This window comes from Macaca mulatta, chromosome 7, assembly GCF_049350105.2.
Source record: "Macaca mulatta isolate MMU2019108-1 chromosome 7, T2T-MMU8v2.0, whole genome shotgun sequence".
Classification (NCBI taxonomy): domain Eukaryota; kingdom Metazoa; phylum Chordata; class Mammalia; order Primates; family Cercopithecidae; genus Macaca; species Macaca mulatta.
The window spans coordinates 178,355,653-178,365,424 of record NC_133412.1 but is presented as its reverse complement, the minus strand read 5'-3'; the positions used below and the strand labels follow the sequence as shown (position 1 = coordinate 178,365,424).

At 63.0% G+C, this 9,772-nt stretch overlaps 1 protein-coding gene across 4 annotated transcripts; it reads right to left on the bottom strand.

Moving 5' to 3' along the window:
- Positions 1-497: 497 nt before the first annotated feature.
- Positions 498-8,802, bottom strand: PLD4 (phospholipase D family member 4). Of its 4 annotated transcripts, none has more exons than XM_015144602.3 (11): positions 8,703-8,802; positions 6,517-6,606; positions 5,865-6,058; positions 4,800-4,983; positions 4,304-4,424; positions 3,624-3,751; positions 2,789-2,989; positions 1,846-1,985; positions 1,554-1,719; positions 1,377-1,473; positions 498-967 (listed from the first exon to the last, which is right to left on the bottom strand). In XM_015144602.3, the coding sequence occupies exons 1-11, from the start codon at positions 8,727-8,729 to the stop codon at positions 768-770; spliced, it is 1,548 nt and encodes a 515-aa protein (XP_015000088.1). In that variant the 5' UTR covers positions 8,730-8,802; the 3' UTR covers positions 498-767. The 4 variants fall into 4 exon arrangements, with proteins under 4 accessions (XP_015000088.1, XP_077798164.1, XP_077798165.1 ...); XM_077942038.1 differs by having other exon boundaries at positions 1,846-1,958; XM_077942039.1 differs by having other exon boundaries at positions 4,800-4,955; positions 5,948-6,058.
- Between the last annotated feature and the right edge of the window lie 970 nt (positions 8,803-9,772).

Here is a 9,772-nt window from a genome sequence, read left to right as displayed (position 1 = left end):
GCCGCGGGTCCCCTCCCGGCCTCCCCGTCCCCTCAGCCGCGGGTCCCCTCCCGGCCTCCCCGTCCCCTCAGCCGCGCGTCCCCTCCCCTCCCGGCCTCCCCGTCCCCTCAGCCCCGCTCCCCTCCCTCGCCGCACCTGTCCGGCGCCGTAGGAGCCGCCCCCTGGCGGTGGGTGCGCGGCGCTGCGCCTTGGTCTGCGTTCCCTCTGCGGGAGTCCCGGGCGTGGGCTCCGCGGCTCTCGCTCCCCACGGCAGCCGCTGGGCGGGAATTTGGGTTCCGGAGCGCGGCAACTCGGCGCGGGGTGGGAGATTGAGGGTTCGCTCCGCCCGGGGGTCCCGTCTGGTCCCCGCCCCGCCCCGGGTTCTCGCGCACCCCGGACTAGCTGAGGCGCTGCCACGGCAGTCGCGCGGCGCGGCTTCGCAGTGGCGGGCGCGTAGAGGCGGGCCCTTGGCAAAAGGATGAAGGGCCGCCAGCGCTGGACTCACACAGAGGCACTGGGAAGCCACGAGTGTTTTTTAGGCCTGGCCTGTGGGCCAGGAGTCAGGGTAGGGGCCTCCCGGAGGGCTCCCTGGAGGAGGCGGGGCTTAGGGGGGCTGGACTCGGAAATCAGAGAGCTGGCGGGCGGTGCGCGGCGCCCGGGCGGTCGCAGGCGGCTCCTGGCTCAGTGCCGACCCGGGCTGCTTACAGGAGGAAGCTGCTGAAGCCCAGGCCGGGTCAGAGGGGAGGGCGGGGACGGGGCGGGGTCGCCGAGAGAAAAAAGGGCCCCCCTCAGCCCTGCCAAACGCAGTCCTGGCCCGGAGCCTGTCCGTCCAGGCCGACGGCGTAGCGCGAACTCCAGTCCCGCTCAAAGAGCTGCCGCAGCTGCTCCTGTACCGTGGCCCCCGCGGGCTGCGCGCCGGGGCTCTGGGTGACCACCAGGCCCACCCCCGTCGTGCTGCTGAAGTAATCCTCCGACCAGTTGGAGGTGCCTGTGGGGAGGACGGAGGAGACGCTTGGGCGCCGGCTCCCACAGGCCTCTCCGCAGCCCGCTCAGCGCCAGGCCCGGCTACGGGTTTGGGGACGGTTGGCAGCTGGCCCCTCCACTGTCATCAGACCCCAGCCGGGGAAGCCCCTCGCTTAGGTGCGGGAGGGACAGCTGGTCGCGGAGGAACTCCATCCTCACCACGCGGCGCCAGGCGTCCTGACTCAGTGTTCTGGGGCCCTGTGGGGCCAGGTGACAGGCGGGTGGCCTGGTTCCCGGAACTCCATGGAGACCCTGTCCCCCTTCAGCAGCGGCCCCTCTGTCCTGAGGTGTCCACGCCGGTCACAAAGCCACTGCCTCCCTCGCCCGTGCCTGGCCACCCTGGGGCCCGCCCGCCGTGATCTGCTGGCGCTCACCTATGTAGGCTGCCTTCTCCGTGACCATGAACTTGCTGTGGTTCACCCTGCTGAACGGGATGTTGGAATGATTCCCCACCGGCACGATGAAGACTTTCTTAGGGGAGCAGAGGCAGCGCGTCAGGAAGGGCGGGAGGAGGGCGCCTTCCCCACGCCCGGCTGGGAGCGCGCCCTCACCACGTCCACAGAGACGTTGGCCGCGGGGTTGCTGAGCGCCTGCAGGGACCGCAGATAGGGGAACATGGTGGGGTCCGTGTTGAGTCCGCAGCTGACCAGCAGGCGCACGCGCACACCCTTGCTGAAGGCTGCCGCCCGCAGCGCGTTGTCCAGCACCGGCCAGTACCTTGGGGTGGAGAGAGGCGGGGCTCTGCTTACAAGCCCCCGGCCCGGCAGGGGTCCCAGCAGAAGGGGACGTGCCCAGGAGCTGCCCATCAGCAGAGCAGGCTGCCCGCCTCCCGCTCAGACCTACCTGCGGGGGTGGCTGAAGCGCGTGGTAGGGAAATACTCCATCACGGAGGCATAGATGAACTCCTGGGCGCTCCCCATCACCGCCAACAGCGCCTCCAGGTCAGGGGTGCGGCCCTGGGGACAGAGTGCGGGTGGCGATGCCTGTGACGGGAGAGGGGTCCCTGAAGGCTCTGCCAGCCCAGTCCATTCTGAACTTGTGACCCCACCATGCACCACCCAAGAGGCCCCATGTGGTGGTGGAGGGATGGGGCCCAGGTGCCTGGAAACATGACGAAAAAAGGGGTCGGTTCCACAGGGGTCCTGGGGACTGGCTGAGGCCTGGCAGAGCGACGGAAAGCAGCTGGACCGCCCTGGGCTCCAGGCTGGATTGACTTCCCAGAAACAGTTTCTGGCCATGGGGATGCTTCTCCACTCCCTTCAGGGTGCCAACCCCCCCCCCCGCCCCATCTAGGGAGATTTCCCTTGTTCTGATACAGCCTCTACTGCAGACCAGTCCTGGGCTGGCTGGGGGGCTGTCCACCCCCACCCCCGTGGGCTGATAAAGGAGGATCTGCCTACCCCTCACTCTTCCCTTCCTTCCCCACAGAGCAAGTGGGGTTCCCCTCCCTCTCCAGTGCCCAGCTAAGCCCCTTGGCCTCTTCCAGCAGTCTAGAGACTCCCAGGGCCCCAGGGCCTCCCATCACCTCCTAGGCAGCCTGTTTCCCAGGGATGGTGCTGACCAGCTGTCCTCCTGGAGCTAAGCCTGCCTCCAGGCACAGCCCAGAGCCTGCTGATGCCAGCCTGCTGCTCACCCCAGGGCCACAGTCCCACCCATGGTGCTGGCTGCCTGAAGACCCGGCTGATGCTGCTGGTGTCTGCAGGGCCAGCCCAGAGGGCTCCCTGTGGGTCTGGCCAGCCAGGGCAGAGCAGGGGTCTCTGATGGGCTCCTTCTCAACCCGCCTTACTGAGAAGTAGGCAGTGGTGGGCACCCCATCAAAGAGGCCCTGGAAGGGCTGGAAACGGTTGATGTGAGATGAGAAGTTCTGAGGCCAGGTTTTGGGGAGGACAGCCTTGGGCACCCCCAGCACCCAGTAGGTCTGGAAGGTCTTCTCCAGGTCTTGGGCCAGGTGGCTGCAGTTATAGATGACAGCGCCAAGCTCCTTCACCTGCAGAGACCAAAGTCAGGTGCTGTCGGAGAAAATCCCCTCTGTGGGGCCTCCACCCCACTCCACCCAGGCCAGGGATGCTGGGGCAGGCACAGCCCCTGCCCCACGGGTCCCCACTTGTGGGAAGCATTGCCTGTAGGAATCTGTAAGAGTGTGCTGGTGGGAGGAGTGCCCAGCAGGTCCCTGTGTTTTTGAACATTGTATTCCAATGATCAAAGCAATACATGTTTATTACAAAAACAATAGAAAATGCATCAAGGCATTAAGAATGGGATCATTCTTAATACCACTGTCAAGTGATAACCAGGGTTGCCTTTGCCATGACCATTCTGACACATTTTTCATGCATTGCTTTTCCTAAAAAGGCGTGTGTTTTGTAATCTGCATGTTTCCCTGGATAATGTGACTTGAACATCTTTCCATGTCATTTAATGTGATTCCACAGCATGAGTTCAGTGGCTGTGTAGAATTCCATCATTTATTAGACCAGTCTCCAATTGTTTCTGCCATGGTGACATTGTAAACAGTACTACACGACTTTCTCCAGATGCACTGAGATGTCAGGCCAAGTCCCCAGAGTTCAGGAGGGGAAGAGCTTCAGGCGGGCCTCCTATGTTAGGGCCCTGGCACTCACCTGCGTCAGGGACCGCCAGTCCATGTTGGCACTGCCCATGTATATGTGCCGTCCATCCACAACCCAGAATTTGGAGTGCAAAACGCCCCTGGTGAGCCGCCCCATGGGCACCCGTCGTACCTGGGCACCTGGTGGAGAGTTCAGGCAATGGGATGGACTAGGTCTTGCTAAATGCCAGCTTCATGGTGAGCCTGACCCCAAGCTCATGACAGTGGGGTTGACTCGGATGTCCCCGCAACAGTCCTACTAAGCTGCTGCTATCCTCATCCCCATTTTATAGGTGAGGACACTGAGGGATAGACTGGCCCAGGGTCCCTCTGGGCAGCTCAGCTCCAGAGCCTGCCTTTGTGGTGACTGCCCATGGCCTCTTGCTCCCCAGCCAGAGGTCCCAGCCTGAGCCTCCAGCCAGGGGTCAGAGCTGCTGGGCTCAGCAGGGCTCCGAAGCCACCCATGCTCTGCCCTGTGGAAAATGGCACTTTTGGTTCCTTGGAACCAGCCCTATGCCCAGGTGAAGCTGACTCAAAGGACCTCGGAGCCCTGGGTCCTGCCCTCCTGGGGTGTCCTAGAGAAGCCCAGGACACCTTTCCCACCCCCGCCCCTTTTCCTTGTCCCATGGTGCCAGCCAGACAGCCCATGCCTGATGCTAGGGCAGTGGGGCCCAGCATGGTGCAGGTACCCACCTCGGGCAGCCAGGACCTGCAGGTCGGTGGACTTCCTGGCCAGTGTTGGACTGCTGGTGGCCACAGCCAAGGAAATGTTCCTGCCCAGCAGCTGCTGCAGCTTCTGCAGAAGGGCCTCTCCCTGCAAGGCCAGGCCAGCCATGAAAGCTGACCTCAGGCTGCCCTCTCCTCCGCATCCCCACTAGGACCCATGCCCTCCTCAGGAGGCCTACCTTGGACTGCCCACAGCTCAAGGTCAGGTCAAGTATATGGATGACCCTTGGTTGAGAGCCAAACTGCACCAGGCCCAGTCTGAGTGTTTAGTCACCCAGAGGCCCAGCTCCTTGACACCTCTGCCCTTAGAGCCCCCAAGGGAGTGGCCTAATCCCTGCTCCATGCTAGACCCTACCACCGAGTTGAGCCCCCAGGCCTGGTGCCCGAGACCCCTACATAGATGGGCAGCCTGACTTGCTGTGTTTCCAGCACCAGGATGCGGTGGGGTCAGGGCGGGGCGCACCAGCTGGGAAGATGAGTCGTTGACCCCAATGTCGGGCCCTGTGAGGGACCAGTAGTATGAAGCCACGTGGACGCTCTCCTGGGCAGTGTCCAGCAGCTGCAGCCAGGCCTGGCCCAGAGGCTGGGCGGAGAGGCTGCCGGCTGCAAATGGCAGGTCCTGGGGGATGCTTTCCACAAGGACAAGCCTGTGGAGAGAGCCACACAGGGCTCAGTATGGGCGCAGGAGCCCCCAACCTGCCTCACATCACCTGCCCCATCCCGCTGCCAAGCCAGAGCAACTGTTGCTCAGGTGGCCCCTGGGATGAGCCCAGGCCAAGTGTGCAGGGTAAGGGTTTAAGGTATAGGCAACAAAACAGACTGGGCAGGGTGGGCCTGAGCCCAGCATGCTGCTGGGATGGGACACCCAGGAGCACGTTGGGAAGGAGTCTGAGAGGGGCTGCCTGGTCCAGAGCAGGTTAGACTGGGGGGTCCTGGCCCCACCCAACCCTGAGGCACTGCCCACAGGGAGCAGCTGCTCCTGAAGCCGAGAAGAGCAGAGCAGAGCTGTGGAGTCTGGAGTCTGGGGTGGCCTCCTGGTGTGGAAGCCCTTGGTGGCGGCCAGAGCTGGCCTGGAAGGGAAAGGCTGGGCCAGGGGCAGGCGAGATTCCATTTCCAGGGAATGTGTGCAAGATGGCCCAACAGGTTCCTCCAGGGCAGTCCTGCGATTCCAGGACCCCAACCGCAGGGAAAGAAGGGTGGGAGGGAAGGCTGAGGGGCGGGAGGGGACAGTGACACTACGCCCCAGGAGTGGAAAGACTGAGGGGGTGAGCTCAGCACAGGCAGTGATTTCCAGCCTGTCAGATCCCCCGGGTGGCAGCCTTTGTTTGCTGCAAAAAGCACCACACGCCTGCCCTGTCCCCAGCCCCCACGCCAGCTCATATGGTTGTGGCCCTCCCGGGTGACCTGCACCTTCTAGAGGAGCTGGTAGAGGGGCCACCCTTATCTCATGGGCAGATCCAAGGGCAGAAACACAGGCAGCAGCCCCAAACTGAGACCTGCCCAGGCAGGCCTCCATGGGCTCACTTACTGGCAGGAGTCCCTCTGCTTCCTGACCTCCGCTTCCAGGGGCTCCAGAGCTAGGCTGGAACCATGCCCCCAGGACCTGGGCACGTCCCTGGGCTGCACCTGGCCCCAGGTGGGAGGACAGCGCACTTGCCACAGGAGGTAGGTAAGAGCCATGGAGCCCAGCCACAGCATAGCCAGCACTCCCAGGACCTGCAACTGGATGGGGCAGCACCCGCAGGGTCACCAGGACAGGTGGGGGGTTGACTTCTGGTTGGGCCACCATGGCCCCTCCAGTGCTGAGACAGAGACCATCTTGACTTCCCTGGACCTGTGCTGCTGCTGGGGTGGGACTAGGGTGGACAAGGGAGAGGGGAGGGTGATACAGAGAAGGGCCCCAGCCCAGGGTGGTGGCAGGGGTCAGGGGGCCTGCAGCCCACTCTGCAATGCTGTGGCCCGTGGTAACTGGCTGTCCCCAGCACCTCCAGCAGGGGGATAAAGGGAAGGTCTGGAGCAGCCCAGGGAGGCTTGCCTTGCCCACCGATCAGGGCACCTCTGCTCCCCTCCTTGAGGGTGGAGGCCCCCTCAAGGCTGCTTGTATCCTCTCCACTCTGGCTCACAGCTTCTGAAAGGCCACTGATCCCAGCCACCTCCTCCCTGGGGCCCCCCAGTCCTACCGTGCCAGCCTCTCTGTCCCACAGGCGGCGGGGCAGCATGGAGCACGGCCACATGGGGGTCACTGCCGCTCTCCGAAGAGGCTTCAGCATCTGCACAGGGCAGCCTGGCATCACCAGCAGCTCCAGCCCCACCCACAACTGCCCCTCAGTGCCTGGGCAGCTAGGCACTGGAGACACCCCTGCACAGACACCCACATAAGCCCCCAAAAGCATCCCACTCATGCCTGAGGTCACACCCTGGATGTTGGGGGTATGCTTTCCACAAGGACAAGCAGTGTGGGTGTTGGAGACCGCAGCCGGCCACATGTCACCTGCCCTGTCCCCTGGCCAAGCCGGAGGGACTGCTGCTAAGGCGGTCCCCAGGGCTGAGGCTGGGCCAAGCGTGTGGGGCGGGGTGGGCGTCTGTGCCTGGCCACATGCCCCAGCTTTCTGTGTCTCCCCATCAGGGTCTCCCACTCAGCGATGCTCAGTGAGTATCTAGGTATTTGTGTCTCAGTTCCCTGTTTCAACCACGACTGAAACTGTGTCTGAAAGCCCCATTTCTGCTTTTGTCGCTTGGTCCTCTTATTGCTGGCCTATAAATAACTGCTTCCCTCCTGGGCTGGGCTCCTGTCTTGGCCCCACGGCAGCCCCTCCTGAGAGCCACAGGTCAGAGGAGTCAACGGGGCAGCACCCTGGCTGGAGAGGCTAGGCGTGGAGAGGGCAGAGATGGCGACAGAGTGAGACCCCTGCACTGCTGGGGGAGGCGGTTGTCCTCTGCTACAGAGACTCGCCTTGTCTTCTCAGAGCGGTCACCCCATAAGGACCTGGGAGCCAGGCCATCCGAGCCCCGTGGCATGTGGGCTCCCACCCCCAATCCCACCCTCAAAGCAAGCAGTCAGGCTGCCCCAGGTGCCACGATGGGGAAGGGTGCCTCACAAATACAGAGGCGCCCTCCCCGGGTGCAGGGAGGGGTCTGTGCCCAGCATGGACACCTGACTGGCCAGCCTCTGACTGAGGCATCCACCAGGGCAGGAGCTGGCTGGCCGCTGGCCGGGATGGGGAGGTATCCAAGGTTTGAGGCCTGGGCCTGGGCAGTGCTGAGTGCCTGTGTCTGCAGCCAGGCTGGGCGCTGGGACCCAGGGGCTCTGTGGGTTGGCTGTCCACCTGGGAGCAGCCAGCTTGGCCTCCAGGCCACTGGGGTTCGTCAGGGCTATCCTCCCACAGGTCACGGATGAGGCCTTTGAGAACCTGGCCTGCCTCAGCAGGGGGTGGGAACGCCATAGGAGTCAGGCCTGGGCTGTGTCTGCCCTGGAGACCGAGCGTTATGGGAGATTGGGGGTAGGAGCATAAACCAAGTGTGGGGGCGGGGACTCAGGCCAAGTCACTCTGGCCCAACTCCTCGCACACTGGGGGGTCCTGCAGAGGTGGGTCGGGTGCCGACCCCACCCCAGAGCTGAACTCCGGGGGTTGCTCCCCCCACCACGCAGAGGGGACCTCAGGGTGCCTACCGTGTCCCCACTGTCCCCAGGGATTCAGGGCCCAGCATCAGGCCTTTGCCCTCCCCCACTAACTCTCAGAGAGAAACAGAATCCTGGGCTGTGGCTGGGCAACAAAGTGCCAGGGCCGTCCTTGGACAGCTGCTCCCCACCCTCCCTGCCCTCACCAGAGAGGGCCCTTGCTCCCTTAAATGCTCCAGGCAGATGGGCAGCTCAGAGTACAGAGGCCCTGCTTCTTGCAGGCCCCATCTCAGACTTGGAGCCTGTCCAAGGCCCCTCCCAGGACTACAGACCCCAGAGTGCCTCACCACCTCCTCTTCCAATGGAACCCGGGAGGCCCGCAAGCCAGGTTGGCTCGAGCTGAGAGACCCTTGGAGAGTAGGGCTGTAGCCCCCTTGTCCCATGGTAGATAGCATAAGACCCTGCAGGCATCAGAGGTCATGGCTGAAGGTGCCAGATTTTCTGCCCTGCAGGGCATTAGGCACGGCTGCCAGTCCCAGGCTGAGGTAGAGGGCCCAGCTGTCACCTGGCTGGGTATCACCCAGCTGTACGGATTGGGGAAGGAGCCAGTCATCTACAGGACTAGCTGGAGGCTGTGTGACTCTCTGGACCTGGGGTTGCCAGGAGGCTGAGGCCATAGGGAGGCAGACAGCATCCCCTTTCCCAGGCCTGGCTTTTCGCATCTGCCCTGGCCTCATTGGTACATACCTCTGGGGGTCCTGCCTTGGTGTCCATCCTGATTCCAGCCACAGACTGCAGGCCCTCAGCTCACGGGGCAGGCTTGGTGCTGCCTGTGCTCCACACCAACCTCCTCCTGTCTGCAGCTCACTGCTTCCCCTTCCAGCTACTTCCTCTTTGTCCTGAGAGGCCCCCTCTCATCCGAGACAGAAACAGACGGCTGGAGCTGGGTGGGCGGGCTAGAGGGTGGGGCTGAGAACCTTCACCTCCAGGAAAAATCTACACCCCACTCCCTGGAGGTAGAGGCCCTCCAGTTACAGGCCTACGAATCAGAGTCAAGCTCAGCTACAGGCCACAGAGACCTAAGGAACAGCGGCTTCAGCAAGGTCGTTCATTACTCTCGAACACTAAGCAGGTCCAGGGGCTGGCAGGCTAGAGATAGCCTTGCTAGAGATGATGGCATTGCTCCACTGCCATTGGGAGCCAGGACCTTCCAGTTTTCAGATCCCAGTCCCTAGGATCCCTGCCTTCATGGCCTCACAATGGCTGCTGGAGCTCAGCCATTGCCTCTGTGTTCTTAGCAGAGAATAAGGGACATCCCAGAGGAGACTTCCTGGAAGTCCCACAGGGCACTTCCACTTATCTGTGATCTGGAACTTGATCTAGAACTTGGTCACATGGCTACACTTAGCTGCAAGGGAGGCTGAGCAGTGGAGGTAACTAGGGTCTTTATCCTGGAGAACGAAGCTGGGGCCGCTCGTTGGCATATCTGAAAAGGTAGGCTTGGCTAGAGGCTCCCAGCAAGGGGCTCTGCCTCCCACTCCCTACCCCTCACTGGGGTCCCTGAGTAGGGTCTGGGACCTTGAGAACACCCCTACTTTTCAGTGCAGTCTGGGTGTCCACCCTAGCTCCTCCTTGTAAGGCCTATGTAGGGCAGGGGTCCAGGGTGCTGGCCTCAGGGTGCCTGCAGGACACCCATCAGCAGGGTGCAGTTCCCAAGGGTGGGGCCTGTCAGCTGCACCCCTGGGGCCAGTTTGGGTGCACCAGGAAGTGAATGGGGAAGAGATCCAGCCTCCCCTAGCCCGTCCCAGATCTCCCTT

Excerpts from the sequence above, each read along its gene's own strand:
- PLD4 (XM_015144602.3), bottom strand. The coding sequence starts at position 8,729 with ATGGACACCAAGGCAGGACCCCCAGAG. Across the intron at positions 6,607-8,702 it reads CCAAGGCAGGACCCCCAGAG|ATGCTGAAGCCTCTTCGGAG; the intron begins GTATGTACCAAT and ends TGCCCTGTGCAG. Across the intron at positions 3,752-4,303 it reads GCAGGTCCTGGCTGCCCGAG|GTGCCCAGGTACGACGGGTG; the intron begins GTGGGTACCTGC and ends ACTCTCCACCAG.